At 36.8% G+C, this 19,902-nt stretch overlaps 1 protein-coding gene across 1 annotated transcript; it reads left to right on the forward strand.

The window, feature by feature from the left end:
* The first annotated feature begins 476 nt into the window (after positions 1–476).
* Positions 477–910, forward strand: LOC131166735 (uncharacterized). The gene is made up of 2 exons (XM_058125309.1): positions 477–575; positions 653–910. The coding sequence occupies exons 1-2, from the start codon at positions 477–479 to the stop codon at positions 908–910; spliced, it is 357 nt and encodes a 118-aa protein (XP_057981292.1).
* Positions 911–19,902: the final 18,992 nt, after the last annotated feature.

A 19,902-nucleotide genomic window follows, 5' to 3' on the forward strand; every position in this document is an offset into this window, starting at 1 on the left:
ATCTATCATAGGAATTATGTCTATATATATATATATATCTTGTATCACAGTATTGAGAATATGCCTTATATGTATTTGCTTTCAATTTAAATAAATGCACGTGGTCACACACTGATGTAATATCTTCCACCTTACTGAGAAGTGTCTCACCCCAACATACAACCTTTGTTTCAGGTCCTACATGGCGTCGGTCTTAGTTGCTAGTGGAACCTAAAAGGGTCATTTTGTCTTTACCTTACGTAAGTTATTTGGTATATGCTATAGATTAGTTCGAAACATTTTTAGGGTTGTAAGAACTGATTATGTTTTAAGTATGAATGTTTATATTTTTCGCTATGCATGAAATTGCAGATCATTATGAAATACCCATATGTCCCTATTCAGGGTGGGTTGTATATGTATATTATCAGGGAAGGGTGTAATATACAGGTGTAGTAGCACTCTGGGACCGTATAACGCGTCGGGGCATTACAACTATGGCAGAAGGGACCTCAGTAAGGGATCTTGTTCTGAAGATGATTGGTCTTCTCAATGAGCGAGAGATCCTTGAAGTAGAAATTGATGGGGAAACCCAGGTCAATATCATCCTCCAGTCGCTACCTGACTCTTTCAACTAGTTTTGCTGAACTACAACATGAATGAGCTCTCTTAGTCATTGGAAAAACTACTTAAAGAGCTTCAGGCGGCTGAGGGCCTCATCAGGAAGCCAATTAAAGCTTTTGTGATTAAGAAAGGTTTTTCTTCTAGGCCAAAAGGCCGAAAGAAGCAGAAAAAGGTTCAGAAACCACAGGGGGCTCCTCCAATAGTACATGGGCTGCAGGATGGAGTGAAAAAGCCTAACGGCAAGTGTTTTCACTACAAGCAGCTAGGGCACTGGAAATCACAATGTGCAATTTATCTCACCAAATAGAACAACAATGGTATATCTCACTCACTAGTAGTTGAAACATGTTTAGTGTTGATATCTACTAGTACCTGGTGTATAGATACGGGAGCCATGAATCATATTTGCAATTCTTTGCAAGGGTTCCAGCAACCCCGCCAGCTAAGTGATGGGGAGATTTACGTATTTCTAGGAGATGGCATGAGAGTGTCAGTAGTTGCAGTAGGAGATATCTACATTTCTTTTGGTAGAGATAGGATTTTAAAATTGAAAGACTCTCTTTATGTACCTTTCATTAGAAAGAATTTGATCTCAATTTCCAAGTTGATTGATCACGAATATTCCAATTATTTTAATAACTCAGTTGTTATCAAGTAAAATAAATGTTTTATCTGTTCTGGTACATTGGTAGATGGTCTTTATATTATTAATCATGTTTCTTCTACAGTGCAACTAAATGAATTGAATAACACTGATAAACTACCATGTGAGAGGAAGAAACCTTCTAAGTTGAACCAAACTTATCTTTGGCACTTATGCCTATGTCATATTAATTTGAGGCTGATTTTAAGGCTGGTTCAGAATGGACCATTAGGTTCATTAGAAGTGGAGGCACTACCAGTTTGTGAATCCTACTTAGAAGGTAAGATGACCAAGTGGCCTTTTTCGGCCAAGGGCTATAGATCAAAATAGGCATTAGAACTAATTCACTCTAATTTGTATGGCCCCATGTGAAATGATCTGCTAATAAAATAAAATGTTTTTCCCTTGTTTTTTTTTTAAACTCAATCATTTACCTAAACAGTGGAAGGTCAATCATATAAAATAAATCCACACATAATACAATACCAGAGTATCAAATCATCCCACCATATACAAACATCATTGTTTACTCGAAAAATACCCTTACAGATACCAAGGGTTTACCAAAACATGCCACCCAAAAATAATACTCACTCTCAAAAGGGTAGTACAATAGCCCCACTACTTGCGAGCCTGCTCCGTTCGCCTAGCTGGTTCACCTGAAAAATAATTCAACACTAGGATGAGCCAACGCTTAGTAAGACGAAACATGCTATTATTAGTGTGTGGTTACTGGGTTATATTTCTGTATAAATAATTTGTTTTAAAAATAATATCATGAATAATTGGAAATGTAAAAACTGGTATAAGTAACATATGTTAAAATTATACAAATTTACTTTTCATAATATTACTACTACTTGTGGAAATCTACTTATACTAATAATATCTGAGAAAATTTCCCTGGATAGTTGTATGTCATGATTTAACCCCTTATGACAGGGTTGTGCGGCCCGAAGGCGGGAACTATCCTGACTTGCTTACCAAGGCAACTCAACTGAACTCTGACAGTCTGCTCGGCTCCCTCAATCCATATATGATGGAGAGCCTGTCCAGACGTGGGCACGATCGACCTCATACAACTTACTATCTGAGTAAAGTGGTTGCACTCTGAACTGAATATCTGTAACTACGGTACTGTGCTCTACTGTCTGATCCATCAGGGTCTGAAACTATATAGGTAACTGATATTTGTAACATACTAGTTTTACTATAGTTTCTAAAATAACCATAACCCCATAGAGTTTATCTGAAATTCTAAATAAACTGACTGAAAATTTATTTTCTGTATAACTGAACTGCTGTCTGAATATCTGTATATTGGGGCATTATGGTACTGATAAACATGTTATTCTAGAATTATTAAAAATGCATATTTCTGAGTATACTGTTTACTGAAAAATTTGTCATTCTATATCATGCAAATATCATGGTATTTCTATTAATAACTATAAACATGGTATTCACAAATTCTATAAATATAGTACTGTTCTATTATCAACTCAAGCCACACAAATAAATATTAATATTATCAAGTTCTGGAAACTATAAATATACATATAATCTAAATAATAATTTGATAACAACCTATATTTTGTACTGAAATCATAATGAGGTTTCCTAGCATAGTATGTTCCCCTTACCTTACTACTGGAAAAGCCCCTATGGTATACTGGTCCAACACCCGCAAGACTTCCTATTCAACACCCTAAAAACAACATTTTCCAGAATAGAATATCATTATTTCTTTGTCTCTATCATTTCCTACAATTTCCAGAAGGCCAAAAACTGATTAAAAGTCTTACCCTGATTTTGGGAAGAAATTCAACTCGATCCCACCAATGATCTGCCCCAGCAAACTTGAAGAGAACCCTACCAGGAGTTTCATGGCCGCCTCAAATCATCGATCCAGCATCTGACGGGGCCGAAATCGAAGAAAGAAGAGGGAAGGACCGTAGGAGAGAGAGAGGGGAAGTTTTTCGTCGAATTTCAGCGATTAAACCAAGTTTAGGGCTATTTATACTGCGGCCTTCGTCGACGAGCCACGTCATCTCGTCAATGATTCTAATAGGAAATTCATCGATAAACTCTCCCCTTCATCAATGAAATTTAGGATCACCCAAAACATTCTCTCGGTATTTTCTTATTGACGAAATATGCCCTCGTCGATGAGACCCTCTTGTACCCTCATCGACGAATCCCCTGCTACCTCCTTCTGTTTCTGTTTCCATTCCCCCCTCCTCTTTATTATTTAAATAACATTATTTTTTGGGTTGTTACACCATGAATATCTAGGCTAGAGGTGGCTTTGAGTATTTCGTTACTTTCATTGATGATTACTCAATGTATGGGTATATTTATTTGATGCGCTGTAAGTCTGAATGCTTTGAGAAATTTAAGGTATTTAAGGCAGAAATTGAGAAGCGTCAGAGTAAATGTATCAAGACACTACAATCTGATTGTGGTGGCGAGTACCTTTTAGGAGAATTTGTGGATTTCTTATCAGAGGAGGGAATTTATTCCCAATTGTCTGCACCTGGTATGCCACAACATAATGGTGTAGGGAAAAAAATGAATATGACTCTTATGGACAAGATGAGATCTATGATGAGTTATTTAGACTTGCCTAATTCGTTTTTGGGGCACACACTAGAAACAACAGCCTATATTCTAAACTTGGTCCCATCTAAGTCAATACCTACTACACCCACAGAATTGTTGACTGGGCACAAACCTAGTCTGCAGCATGTTCAGATATGGGGTAGTCAACACATATGCTAAAAGGGAAAACAAATAAGTTGGAATCAAGGACATATGCCTGTTTATTTGTTGGCTACCCTAGAGGAACGAAAAGTGGTTTATTTTATTGTCCTAAGGATCAAAAGGTCATTGTTAGCACCAATGCTCAATTCTTAGAAGAGGACTACATAATGAACCACAAATCCAGAAGTAGGATTGTTCTAGAAGAGTTGAGAGGAGATATACCAGTTACACCAATAGTGCAAGAAGAACCACCACAAGACAGAGTTATTGACATCCCATTGCGTCATCGTAGTGGGAGGAATGTTTTAACTTGAACTGATTCTGACCCATCACATGCAACTACCATCAATACGTCGGTTGTACAACTAGGGAGAATGATAGAGCACAAGGATTAGGATCAAGACAGCAAAACGTGCCTCGTTGTAGTAGGAGGGTTGTACACCAGCCTGATCGGTATATGTTCTTGGGAGAGTCATATGACAGGATCCCTGATGAAGTGGATACAGAACCTGGCAACTACTGTGAAGCACTTTAAGATAAGGATGCAGAACTCTAGAAGAAGGCTATGAAATCAGAGATGGAGTCCATGTACCCGAATCAAGTCTGGGATCTTGTAGAACCACCTAATGGGATAAAACCCATAAGATGCAAGTGGATATATAAGAAGAAGAGAGGAGCAGACGGGAGGGTGGAAACCTTCAAGACTAGGCTTGTTGCGAAAGGATTTACTCAGAAAGAGGGAATCGACTATGAGGAAACTTTCTCGCCAGTGGCCATGCTAAAGTCTATCTAGATTCTCTTATCCATTATAGCTCATTTTGATTATGAAATTTGGAAAATGGATGTCAAGACATATTTCCTTAATGGAAGTCTTGATGAATGCATTTATATAGTGCAACCAGATGGTTTTGCAACAGTAGGCTAACAAAACATGTTGGGCAAGTTTAAGAAGTCCATTTTGGACTTAAGCAGGCATCTAGGTCTTGGAACATCTATTTTTATCAAGCCATTAAATCTTATGGTTTTGATCAATGTCTTGATGAGTCGCGCGTATACAAAAAGCATGATGGAAACGTCGTGGTATTCTTGGTGCTATATGTGGATGATATCTTACTCATCGGAAATTATGTGGGGGTATTATCTTTGGTTAATGTATGGTTATCCGGACAATTTGACATGAAGGACTTGGGAGAAGCCAGTCATCCTTGGGATCAAGCTTTTGTGAGATCGCAAGCAAAGAATGTTGGACTTATCACAAGCTACTTATGTCAATATAACTCTTTCCCATTTTAGCATTCAGGATTCCAAGAAAGGGTTACTCCCTTTCAGACATGAAATCTCTCTATCCAAGGACCAGTGTCCTAAAACACCGATTGAGGTAGAGAACATGAAGGCAGTTCCTTATGCATATAATAGTAGTGTAGTAACCCGGCCCAAGAGGAAAAAAAAGTAATTGATTAATTAATTAATTAGGTGATTAATTAAATAAGATAATAAACTAAATAGCTTAATTCATAGGTGAATGAGGTGATGGGATATAGATATATATATATATATATATATATATATATAAGTTAAAAGTAAGATATTTATAAAGTAATAATATAATAATGATATTATATTATATATGTAAAGTTGAATCTTCCTTTGGAAGATTTCAAATTTGGTTTCTTCCAATTAAAGGCCCCCTCCTAGCGTGTGCTCTCTCTCTCCTCAACCCACTTCCTCTCTCCTTAATTTCTCAGCGATACGTGGAAAATACCCTTGGGTTCCAAATTTGACCCCCAATATTTTAATCGAAGTGGATTTGTCATAGGGTCGTTGTAGGCATATCTCTTGGGATAAGGTGAGGTGAATAGGTTATGTCAGCTTTTTCTTAAATTTGAACCGACTAAATTCGAACATATGAACTCGTTTATGTTATATATGATTTTTAGTTGATTCAGGCATATGAAATGGATGTTTTTAATTATTATACGTATTTGGGGAAAAACCTTAAATGTGTTAGTGAATCATTTTTGTTTCCTAAAAATATAGTTTTGGTTAAATAAAATGGTGACGATGTTCTGACCTAATTTTCAGTAAAAATATATGTTTTCTCGGGCAATTTAGTGTATTATGAGTTATTAGTTAAAATCGTGTGGCATGAGAATTATTTATATGATACTACACAATTGAATTTGAGTTTTTACGGTAGTACATGGTGGAAATGTAATTTATACTAATTGATGTAAATACTAGAATTGTGGTGGAAATGGTGAAACTTGTAATGACGGCTGAATGCGGAGATTGATTTGACAGCTGTATGCCAAGGGTTTGATTTGACGACTATATGTCGAGGATTTTATATGATGGCTGAATGCCGAGTTTTTATATGCCAGATTTTATACTGAATTACGAAATGAGTTTATATATCAATTTTTATTACTTAAATTGTTTTGTATGGTTTAAGAACCCTGAGGACCAAATGTGATGGAAGCACGGTATCATAGCTAGCATGTGATGTATGTCCATAGCGATGATGTATGTCCAAAAGGGGGTTTCTTTTACGCATATATGTGAATTTATGTAAATGATATTATTTATTGAACTGCTTTATATTATGATAGAAAATGAGCATTTCCAACTGTATAGATGTGTGTTATATTATGTAAGTGTCATATTTGTTTAGATAAAAAAATTGGGAAATGTATATATATATATATATATAGACACACACACACACACACACTAAAACTCATGCTAGCCACACACTGATAATAATCTATTCTTTCTTACTAAGAAGTGTCTTACCCTATCCAACATATTAACTTTTCAAGACCTACAGGAAATCGGGTCTAGGAGCACCAGGGCAGGACCTAGATGATCTAACTGGGAGTGAACTAGGTAGGATACCACCTTGTTTATATTTAGTGGTTTTTGGACATTTTGGGGTTGTAACATGGGTTTTTGGGTATGGTATATGCAATGGTTGTGAGATAGTACTCTGGTAGATATGGTTTGGATGGTATTGTGCTTCTACTGCATATATTTATATTATGGTATGGAAAAAATGTACCCGGGGCCCCTTTTTGGGTGTGGGTTGTGACAGTTGTGGTTCAGGGCTTATTATGGAAAAAAATATGTATGAATTTTCAGGTCATGACAATTGTGGTATCAGAGCTTAAGTTGCTAGGTTCTATAGACTCTACAAAATAGTACTACCAAAGTATAGGAATGAGTGGTGATGAGAGTGGGAATGGATAGCGAAATATAGTATTTGAGATTTTGGGGTTTGTCTTGTAGCTTAGAGGCAGCAATACCTTGACGGTCTTCTGTGGTTTTTCTAAGGTGACGGTCTTAGAAAAATCATGGCAATCCATCGATGGCTTTTTTCCTAAGTGGGGAGGCTAAACCTTTATCTGGGAGTTTGGAAGATAAATGGTTTAAAGGTGTGGGAAAAATTTAGTAGGGAAGTTTATATGTTTTAGTATGGGGACGTAGTGAATTTTATAGCTTTAGCTAATTGGTTGTATAGGTTGTGTTCCAATAATAGAATTATAAGGAAATTTTTCTTCATTTAATTTTTAGGATGGATTCTAGAGGTAAGGGCATGGATACTATAAGGAATAATAACTCGGGGAATCTTAGCGAGGAGGATATCGATTCTTCGATAGTTCTGCGAGGATTAGCCCGTCAGGTTAGGACAAAGATGAGGTGTGACTCTGGGGAACAGACCCATCCGCTTTCAGACTAGGGCTGCACTATTATTCAGTTTTTCCAGATGAAATCGCCTTCATTTTCGGTAGGAGCAGACTCGATCACAACAAAAGATTGGGTTCTGGAAATTGAAGAGGTATTGGATGTTTTTCATTGTACAGGTGAGTAGAGGGTATAATATGCCACTTATAAGTTGGTGGGAGAGATTAAGAGGTGGTGGAGAGTGGCAAAGTTGATTGAGAACCAAAGGCCGAGACCGGAAGCTCTGACTTGGAGCCGGTTTAGGAGGATGTTCTTCGACAGATATTTCCCCGCTTCCACCAGGGAAGCTAAGGCACTGGAGTTCATGAATCTGACTTAGGGATACTTGACTGTACAGTAGTACGTGGCCAAATTCATAGAACTATGCTGCTTCGCTCCTTACATGGTCCCGGATGAGCCGAAGAAGGCTCGAAGGTTTGAGAGAGAGTTGAGGTCAGGGATATACGAGCTGGTAGTAGGCTTTCAGGTGCATAATTTTACAAAACTGGTAGATAAGGCCACAATGTTGGAGATCAGTATGTAGAGGAGTGTGGGAGTGGAAAATCAGAGGAAGTGGTTGAGTCCTCCTAGGTTTCAGGTTGACACCAGTCAGGGTACATGAAGGAGGTCTGGAAACTACATAAGTCAGTGACTGGAGGTAGGATACTGAGCTCCTCAGGGAACTCCATCACGATCGTTTTGTTTCAGGTGTCATAAGAGGCTTTGGGGTGAATGGCAAGGTAGAGCAGCTGGCTGTTACCGATGTGGTAGACCTAGCCATATAGCACAGTACTGTCGTACGCTGCCCAGAGATGCACTTACACCTCAGCAATTCTGAGGACCCAATCCGGCACCCCGAGGTGGGTACTAGAGGAATACCATCCAGGTGCGGGTGTACTCGTTGATGTCGAGAGATGCAAAGGGCACCGCTAACATGGTGACAGGTACTATTTTAATTTGGTCGCATAAAACTACTGTGCTATTTGATTGAGGGGCAACTCACTTGTTCGTAGCTTGGGAGTTTGTTAAGTTATGTGGGTTAGAAGTTCAATCACTGAACGTTGACCTGTTAGTGGGTACATTGACAGGGACCATCGTGTTGTGTAGGAAAGTATTGAAAGGTTATCCAATCAGTGTTCAGGGAAGGATCTTGCCTGCTAATTTGGTGCTTCTCGACGTGCATGGATTTAAGGTAATATTAGGAATGGATTGGTTGGCCTTTAGTTATGCCAGTATTGTTTGCTTCAAGAAAGAAGTAGTGTTCAGACCATGAGGTGAGCAGGAGTACCAATTTGTGGGGTCATGGGTGCGCACCTCCCCACCAATTCTATTAGCCTTACAGGCTAAATAAATGCATTTAGGAGCCATTGCATGTATGAACATGACCTAGATTAAATGAATGCAACTAGGATCTATTACATGTATGAACATGACCTGGATTAAATAAATTCAACCAAGAGCCATTAAGTGTTTGAAACATAGATTAAATCAATGTAACTAAGAGTCATTATCTATATGAAACATGACTTGAATTAGATGAATGCAACCAAGAGCCATTACGTGTATGAAACATAACCTACAACCAAGAGCCATTATGTGTATGAACATGACTTGGATTAAATAAATACAACTATGAGGAAATACGACCTGGGTTAAATGAATGCAACCATAAGTCATTATGTGTATTAAAAACGACTTGAATTATGAAAAGTGAAAAGGTTAGATGACCTTAAACTAACTTGTCTTCAAGGGTTTGGTGAGCTCGAATTGGCTTGTGCTCAAGGGTTTGGTAACCTTGAACTGACTTGTCGTCAAGGGTTTGGTGACCTCAAACTGACTTGTTATCAAGGGTGTTGGGATGTGGCTCATATTTTAAGTGGATACATGTACCGAGAAAGCATAATGAATCATTGAACAAAGTAAACTACAAAGAATTTCTTTTTAATAGAAACGGTCGATGATTTGGCTATAACTGTCAAAGGTTTGGTTGTAATCGTCGACGATTTGGTTTAATGGAAACATGGAAACTCGAATCGAAGATCGGTAGATTGGGGGGATTTGGGGAAAATTCCTTTGGGACTTGACCTAGAGCCTCTTGTGTGCATAGGGTTGGTATAAATACATATTTTATGTAACCCTAATTGTAAGCTTGAATAATCATATTATGAAGATCGGCCATTGCTCCCGTGGATGTTGGCAAAATTGTCGAACCACGTAAATATTGTGTCTCTTGTCTATTGTTCTTCAATTACTGCACGTGTTATTGTGATTTGTTCTTGTTTAATTCGTATATTCATTATTGTGTATTTGCATAAATTGTTTTGAATCAATCAGAGTGTTCCATATCAGTTCCGGATTGGTTCCAAATTGGTCTGAGTTGTGTGTGCTTCTATTGTGTGTTCAACTCCAACATATAGTATCAGAGTTGTTGGTTTGCAATGGTTGGGATCTCTTCGGAAAAGTTCAATGTTGGTAAGTTCGATGAAACAGGGAATTTTGGACTTTGGTAGAGAAAGAAGAAGGACGTGTTGGTGCAACAAGGTATGGTGAAGGTGCTTTGCAGAAGAAAGCCGGATGACATGGATGACGCAAGTTGGAAGGAGCTGGAATCCAAAGTCATGGATACTATCAGATTGTGTCTGGACGATGACATGATATACCATATCATGGACGAGTAATTGCTAATGGTAGTTTTGTTAAAATTGGAGAGTCAATACATGTCCAAGTATTTATTGAACAAGTTGTATCTTAAGCAACGACTTTATGGACTTAAGATGGTAGAGGGTTCGGATCTGAATCAACACATCAACGTATTCAGTTATATCATCAGTGATCTAAAATGGGTTGATGTGAAGGTCAAGGATGTGGACAAAGAATTGATGCTGTTGAATTCCCTGCCTACGTCACCAACTTATAATAACCTAGTTACGACTCTGACTTGGAGGAAAGAAACCCTAGAGTTGGAGGATATCTTGAGTGCCAGGTGGAAGTCCTCTAAGGATTTTCCTAATCATTTCGTAAGTTGGGTAGTTTTTCCCAAGAGCATTTAGAGAATTTATTATGTATGTGAACCCAGTATACATACTCGATATAGATTCTTCGGGTTTCATCTTGAAGGCTTCATACTCACAGGTGAGCATGTCTATTCTATTATCCCTAACATCTACGATTCTCTTATAGGTTATCTCTAGCTTTTCCCAGTTTTCCTTGGTAGTCTTACAACCCATGATCCTATTAAACTCATTTGCGTCTAACACATAATACAAGACATTCATTGCACTAGAGCTTATCTGTAATGTTTCATGTTAGCCTCATTCGTTTCGTTTCCTTCCTTAGGAATTTCCTTGTTCTCAATAATCTTAAAAGGAACATAGTTCCCTTGGATTACGACTCTCCAGAATCTCCAATCCATGGTTTGTAAGAATATTCTCATTCTTTGTTTCTAGAAGGGGTAATTTACACTGCAAAAGATTAGGGGTCTAGTGGAGGTTTGTCCTTCACCAAATGGGGATACACCTAGGTTGGTTATTGTGATCTTTGTGCAACTACCTATTTGGATATGTTACAACCTATTGTCTAATACCAATTGAAAGTGATGGTGTAGTCCCAAGAGGGGGGTAAATGGGGTATTTTAAACTTTTAATGCGCGGAAGCTTGATTAATTTTTAAACGTATTTACCATGTACTTTAAATATTTAAATCAACAAAAAAGTCTAATCAGCGAGTGACTATACCAATGAGCAATATATATAATCAAAACACAAGGCTTATTTTATTTCTAGTAGATTAATATAGTTGAATAGATATTTAACCATACAAATATTAATCTTGTGTTTAAGCAATGAATATGTCAATATAAAATAATCCCAACAAATTTAACCAAGAAAATATTCTTCTTGTATTTGAACAATTAATCAACTAAAATGAAATTATCTTAGCCAATTAAATCAATTTAGAATTTGCAACTGCAGTAGCGTTTGATCTCAATATGGGTTTCAATCATTCAAAACATCCATAAATCTATCTAATCATTCATACCAATCCTAAATCAATAAACCATTCAAATAGATAAATATCAATTTATATGTGCAAGGAATTTAAACTAGATAAGGAAAATAATAACACAATTTTTTACAAGGTTCGGCGGCCTGCCTAAGTCCTTGCCTAAAGCAACTCGATGTAAGGATTTCCTTTACTCTCTCCATTAAATAGGTGGAGTTCCCTCTCTCTTTTTAGTAGGTAGAGACACCTCTCTAGCAAGAACAACCCTCTTGCTAGTTCGATTCTATCCTCGAATTGAAAGTTCAAAATGCAATACAGTAATAGAATTTCGTAGAAGTAAATACTCTTTAAGAAAAGCGGATTTGTACAATATAAAACAAAAATAACCTCTCAATAAGAAGATGTAATGAAGTTTAGGAGAATTCTAGGGTTTTTTGGATAGAGTATGAAAAATGAAGATCAAAACCAGAGTTTGATTTTCAATAATGAAAAACAGTGCATAGAAGTTATAGCAAGATGAAAACAATATGATTTGTGTGCGATTGGATTGATTAGGGTTGCCCTTAAATAGTGGGTTTTGAAATCTGACCGTTTTTCCAAAGTTTAGAAACAATATATTCTCAAAACGATAAGAAATTGTGTTGTTTAAAAACTCAACCACGAAACTTTGGTCACCCGAACTATTAAGAAATAGGAATTCCAAAGTGGCAGTAGCACTTCGGTCTCCTGAGCCTTGCCTTCAGTCACCCGAACTTACACTGTCTAGGCTTTTTCATTGCAATACTAGTTCGGTCGCCTAGACCAAGAGTCTAGTCGCCCCAACACACTGATTCTAGACCAATTTGTTCAGTTTGTTATGAAATTGAATGTTCTTTATTTTAAAACTCATTTTTGTTCTTTTAAAACATATTTCAACTTTGAAAATACATTTTCTAAGTTTTAGAAATAGGTCTCCAAGTCCAATTTTATCCTATGAGCTTCATAAACAAAGTTAACATTGAGAAGTACTTACATGAGACTTCTAATGTAATACACAACAAATGAAAAATTAAGTCCTCATGTATTGAAGCTTTAACTTCATCCAAGCCTTAGAAAATCTTCATTTAGCTTTTATCCTTCATGGTTTTTAAGCTTTAAGTATGATCCAATGTGCGTCTGAGTTTATGACCCCTGTAAATTTACTTGAAGTATAATTAGATTCCTTAGTTTGTTATCATCAAAACAAAGATGAAGCCTTGTTAGGCCAATAGTTCACCCATATGCCTAAGCCGTATATGTCACAAGACGGTTTCATCAAATTCAGGATCTACGGCTGTAGCTCCACCTACAATTGCAGTGCTCAGTAGTGAATAAATATTTCCATCTAACTTTTCCCCTTTCATCTCTGTTAGATTGCTTTTGCACACCTTCATAACTCCACTCTCTGACTTGTAAGTGAGTCCATGACAGTCCAAAGTGCCTAATGAACTTAGACTCTTCCTGTAACGATCTGCTTAACTTACTACATAATAAATCACATATAATGTAGTCAACCTGGACGTGTGGGTAACGGGGACACACCTGTCAAATACAACGGAAACCTAAGCAGCAGTAAAATAAATTACATTCACTAAACCATATAGTGCATAATACAAGAGTTAACTACAATTCACAATAATATTGTGTTTATATACAATCCCCAAAACTATCCAAAAATATATCTAGGATCCCACAACAAAAATCTTCTGATCCTAGTTCAAAACTTACCCTCCTAACGGGGTAGCACAACTAACTCAACAACGGTCTCGATCCGCCGGTCTTTCTGGGTTTCTTGAAAATTATTTAAGTTGGGGTGAGACACCTCTCAGTAAGGGAAAATAAGCTAAATATAGTTGTGTGGCAACATGAATATTTAATGCTATAGTAGATATACAATACATTTCATATACTAGAAAACATTGTTCATAACATAGCTAAGTAAGCATATAATTTCATAATTCTCATAAATCATACTGTTCATAACTTGTCTGAAATAATTAATAATACTGAAATTTACCCAGGATGTATAGTTAGCTGATGTCATGTATTACCCCCTATGACAGGTTGTGTAGCTCGAAGGCGAGACTTGATAATGGTTGGCTGACCATTGCCAAGTAAAAAATGTTTGTAAGTACGATGGGCCTGCCACACCCTGGTTCGGACAGTCAGGTGGACGTCTACAACTCTACACTAAAAGCCACATCGACTATCCATCTCCTATCCCCTCTACTTGTAGGGGTTGTTAGCACAAGTTTGAACTGTAATAATCTGAACTGTATAGCTACGGTATCGTGCTCCTAAAACTGAACTGAACTATCATTCGGGTTCTAATAACATATAATACATGATAATATAGTATTTAACGTAAATAAATTGATAGAATTTTCTGTAATAACATAAATAAATGTGGCCTTGCACCGATTACTTTCATATCTGTGGCCCTGCACCGAAATCATTCATGAATACGGCCTTGCGTCAAAATCATATATAATACATTGCCTTGTGCCAGCTTTCAATCACAACCTTGTGCTGATTATATCATAAATACTAATATGAATAACTGTATTATTTATTATGTATTCTAAAATCATAAAGTACCATATTATACTGAAATAGATGCAAATATGCTTTTCCTGTAAACTTGATTAACATAATACCATATGATTAAAATAATATTCATGCCACACAATGCTGAATAAAACCATAACTTCCATTATAAAATCATATTTCCCATATGTTGATTAAGGTGTAATCCCAAGAGGGGGGGGGGGTGAATTGGATATTAAAAAAAAAATCCATAATTTCCTTTTACACACTTCTCATAAATTTACCAACTACTTCTTGTTGCTCAATTATGTATGTGTGTGGCAATCCTCTTTATGCATTCAATATACTCAATTTAAATATAACGCGGAAAATAAAGAGTAAAAAGAAGAGAGAAGACAAACATGATTTTACGAGGTTCAGCCGACTTGGCCTACGTCCTCGCCTTGAGCAACCACTCAAGGATTCACTAAAAACCCTGCTCCTTAAAGTGGGACGGAGCTTCCCTTACAAACTGCTGCTTACAAGAGGTACAACTCCCTCCTTATCCGCTGCTCACAAGAGGTACAGCTTCCTCCTCACACCCGGTTCACAACTCGAACCGTGTTTACAATGAAATCTGAAAATAACACTCAAAACAATGCTTCTAACAAAAACTTGTGAGTACAATTCAATTTCCTAACATATGATATAACTTGAAGCTCGTGAATGTATGAAAAACGATACAATCGTTTGATGTATGATATGCTTCAACACACAAAACCTTTTTTATTAAAAACTCCCAAGTAAAGAAATATTTGAAATGCTTTGGAGTATATTAGGGTTCTTGATTCACTTTGTAAAGATGCACAAGTATATTTGAAGTGAACTAGTTAACAAAATCTTTGTCTTGAATACAAACTCAATCAAAATCACAAAGCTTCTTTCAAGTTCCAATATTTTAATCAAAGTAGGTTTTTCAATAAGAAGCACTATGAACTATATATATATATATATATATATATATATATATATATATATATATATATATGTTTATATACTTCTTGAATCGCAAATCAATCAACCAAGCTAACAAGTTTTTCTTAAAACATGATTTTTTCAAAAATCAGTTTTTATATGTGAATACACACTCAAGATCAAAACCTCTTTCTAATGATAAACACGTAAAGAAATGAGAGGTTCTTGAATAGTAATAACTTGAAAGATCAAACCTTAATACTGGATTAAAGTTTAGTTGGATGAATGAATGCCCTTTTGATTTCAGTAGAGATTTGCCCAAAGAAGATGGAAGAAGATTGAAGTGCAGCAATGAGATGTATATTTTTCTTGTTGTGTGTCTTAGCTTGTGTTCTAGGGTTTAGATATTCATAATATATAGTATATTACCCTTAGAATTAATCTCAGCCATTGAATCAATCGTGTCTTTTTAATAAAGAACTGATTTTTGGGCTTTCCCGCGAGTTCAGGCAACCGCACTCGACTTCAGGCTCCTGAAGTGTCAACTTCAAGCGCCTGAGGTTCCAAGGTCAGGCGACCGAAGAGTCTTGGCTAGGTTCTGTCTTCTTCATTTAATTCTTCAGGTGACTAAACTTAATCTTCAGGCAACCGAAGAAATTCTTCAGGCTACTGAGGTTTGAGTTCAGGCGACCGAATTCCCCATTTTCTCAAATTTTCATTTCTAACTAAAAATCTGCTTGGCTCCTTTTCTTGGGTCTTTCATAAAACATATTTTTCATGATTTTGAAAACATTTCAAGGTCTATGAGAGTTTCCTAATGATGTACATGAAATGCATGAATCCTAAAACCATTCTTAGTTATAATGAGCCTCAAATTAAATCATATGAAAATGTAAATACATGAGTTCTAAATACCCTTTCCCAAGATATTTTTGAACTTTGCCGCTTGCATCTTGATTCCCGTACTCTTTGAGTTTGATGGATCTTGCCAAGATTTGTTGACGTGCATGCTTAGTGTAAGTTCTGTTCACAAACTCAATGCACAGATCAAATATCAAGTGATTTGTCATTATCAAAACAAGATTGGACTCATAGAGTCAACACTGTATAATAGCAGTAGTTTCCCAAATATGCATTTTCTACCAATATACTCATACATATAATACATGCTTTCTAAAAATTAAATTACTAATAAGTAATAATAATTTCCATGGAACATATCTGCTTTAGTTTACTCCCTTACCTGACTGCTAAAAGGCCCCTAGTATGACAAGGCCTATACCCGCAGGGTTCCCCATTCAACTTCCTGAAAATAATACTTCCCTGAACAAAACTTTAGTATTTCTTCAACTACTACATTTTTTACAACTTCAAGGAAGGCAAAAACCAAATAAAAAGCCTTACCCTGAGTTTGGGATGAAATCCAAGTTGACCCCATTAGTGATCCACTCCAATAGATTTGAAGAGAACTTCCCTAGGAGTGTTGTGGTGGTCTTGGATCATCGAACCAATAGGAATCCGGCCCAAAATCTTAAAGATTGAGAAGGGGAAGAAACCGAAGAGGAGAGAGAGAGAGAGTGAGTGTTCTGTGTGAAATTTTTGAGAGAAAATCGAGTATAGGGCTATTTATACATTGGACTTCATTGATGAGTCACATCACTTCATCAACAAGGTCAAGAAGGAAATTCATCGACGAAGGCTATTCCTCGTCGACAAAATTCATAACTGAAAAAAATAGCCTCTTAGTATCTTCTCATCGATGAAGCGCACCCTCGTCGACGAGCCCAAAATGCCATGTCGTCGACGAGGTCTGCTGACACCCCGTTTTACAACTTCCATTTTTCTCTCTTTTTATTATTTAAATACCATTATTCTTTAGGTCATTACATTCTCTCCCTCTGTATAAAATTTCATCCTTGAAATTTACTATCCATACGATTCACCATCACCATTCCTTAAGAAAAGTGGTCTACTTATTTTATTACTTACCCTCACTTATGATGGAGGAATACTGTGGTTACATTCTATGTTCTGGGAGATTACATATATAAAATAAAATTCCCCCAAAACTAAAAGACTACTCACTAACTAAACTATTACATGTACCTGCAAAAGAAATATTGTGTAATTTCTTACACTTCCTTGGTTATGACTGAACTTCTTGAAATAATTGTGGGTATTTCTGCCTTATCTATTCCTTGAGCTCCTAAGAAGCCTCTTCTATTGCATGATTTCTCCACAAAAATTTTACCAGAGGGATCTTCTAATTACGCAGTTCCTGCTCCTTCCTATCTAGAATTTGTACCGGTACCTCCTTATAAGCTAGTGAATCACTGAGTTCTAATTCACTATAGCTGATTATGTGAGAAGGGTCTGGGACGTATTTCCTTAACATGGAAACGTGGAATACGTCGTGTATCCTGGGCAATACAGGCGGTAAAGCTAGCCTGTAGGCAACTGATCCCACTTTCTCTAAAATCTCAAATAGACTAATAAACTTAGGGCTAAGTTTACCTTTCCTTCCAAATCTCATAACTCCTTTTGACAGAGCTATTTTCAAAAACACATGATCACCACTATCAAATTCTAATTTCCTGCGGTGGTTATCGGCGTAACTCTTCTATCGGCTCTGAACTACACTGATTCTATCTCTGATGAGCCGAACCTTATCATATACTTGTTGTACCAACTCTGGTCCTACAACTCGTCACTCACCCATCTCATCCCAATATAAAGGAGAACGTCATCTCCTACCGTAAAGTACCTCAAACGGTGCCATGCCAATGCTGGCCAAATAACTGTTATTGTACGCAAACTCAAGCAGTGGCATGAACTATGTCCAACTACCCCCAAAGTCCAGCACGCACACTCAAAGCATATCTTCTAATATTTGAATCGTCCTCTTAGTCTGCTCGTCTGATTGAGGATGGAATGTCATGCTAAAAGATAACTGAGACCCTAGAGCCTCCTGCAAGCTCCTCCAAAAACGTGATGTGAAACGTGGGTCTCGATGTGACACTACAGACACTGGCACACCGTGAGAACGGACTATCTCCCGAATATAAATCTCTGCTAGTTTGTCCATGGAGTAGCTAATCTTGATAGGAAGGAAATGGGCAGTCTTACTCAAACGATCTACAATCACCCAAATTGCATTTTGGCCATGCAATGCTGACGCCAACCCTGAAACAAAATCCATAGATATGTGATCCCACTTCCATTATGAGATAAAAAGTCACTGCAACTGGTTTGTCGGCCTTTGGTGCTCAGCTTTTACCTACTGGCACGTCAAACACTATGCTACATACTCAACAATCTCCTTCTTCATACCACTCCACCAATAAGACTCTCGTAGATCCCTATACATTTTCGTACTGTCAGGATGAACAGTATATAAAGATCTGTGAGCCTCTTCTAAGATGGTCTTCCTGATATCAGCATTAGTAGGAACATATAATCTAGAATGAAACCGCAAAGCTCCATCGTCTGTAACAAAAAATTCTTCTCCCTGACCACTCTATACTCTAACCATTACCTCTGCTAATTCTGGATGCTCTTTCTAAGCAGCTTTAATCCTTTCCTATTGTAATAACCCAAAAAAAATTAGAAAGGTTTGCGTCGATGAACACAGGGGATTTGTCAACGAGGATATAAGAGGAGCTCGTCGATGATGATAGGTTTTGTCGATGAGAAAATACCGAGAGAGATTTTTGGGGTAGTTTGAAATTCATAGACGAGGAAGGAAGTTCGTTAATGAAATTCCTTGAGGACTTGTCGACGAGATGACGTGTCTCTTCGATAAATTCGAGGCTATAAATAGTGAAAACTTGGATTTTTCAGCGGAAAACTAGCGCAAAAACTTCATCTCTTTCTCTTTAAAACGTCTCCCACTCCTTCTCTCTTCGATTCTGGGTCCGATTCTCGCCGGATTGAAGATCTGAAGCCACCACGATGCTCCTGACAAAGTTCTCTGCAAGTCTACTAGAGTTGATCGTTGGTGGAGTTAGTTTGAAATTCATCCCAAATTCAGAGTAAGGTGTTTTATTTAGAATATGCTTTCCTTGAAGTTATAGAAAATGTTGTATGTAGGAAAATACTAATATTTTGTTCTGGGAGATGTCATTTTCAGGGTATTGAGTGAAGAACCCTGCAGGTGTAGGGCTGGAATATTGTTGGGGCTTTTCAAAAACTAGGTAAAGGAAATATGCTATGCTAGGAGATTTACTTACGTTATCAGAAATTATATATATATATATATGTGCTTATATACCTGTTATTAGACAGAATACAAATTTCTAAAGTATGTGTGGCCTAAGTAGATATTATCTGATATAGAGTTTTATATAGTTTTTTTTCAGTATATCAAGTTGTACAGATATAGTTAGATATTTACAGGTTTTATACAGACAGAATGTGTATACATATATAGTTTTTATTCAAATGATTACACAGATATATATATATATATATATATATATGCAGTGTTTATGGAAAGCTTTGTTTTCCTAAATGCCATAACACTTAGAGTATACAGATAGATTATACAGACAGAGTATACAGACAGATGATACAGTTTTAGCATCAAAATGCTACAGATATTATAGTATTTTACAGTATAGAGTTATAGTGTTATGGTTATTTTGGAAACATGA

This window comes from Malania oleifera, chromosome 10 (genome assembly GCF_029873635.1).
Source record: "Malania oleifera isolate guangnan ecotype guangnan chromosome 10, ASM2987363v1, whole genome shotgun sequence".
In the NCBI taxonomy this organism is placed as follows: Eukaryota; Viridiplantae; Streptophyta; class Magnoliopsida; order Santalales; family Ximeniaceae; genus Malania; species Malania oleifera.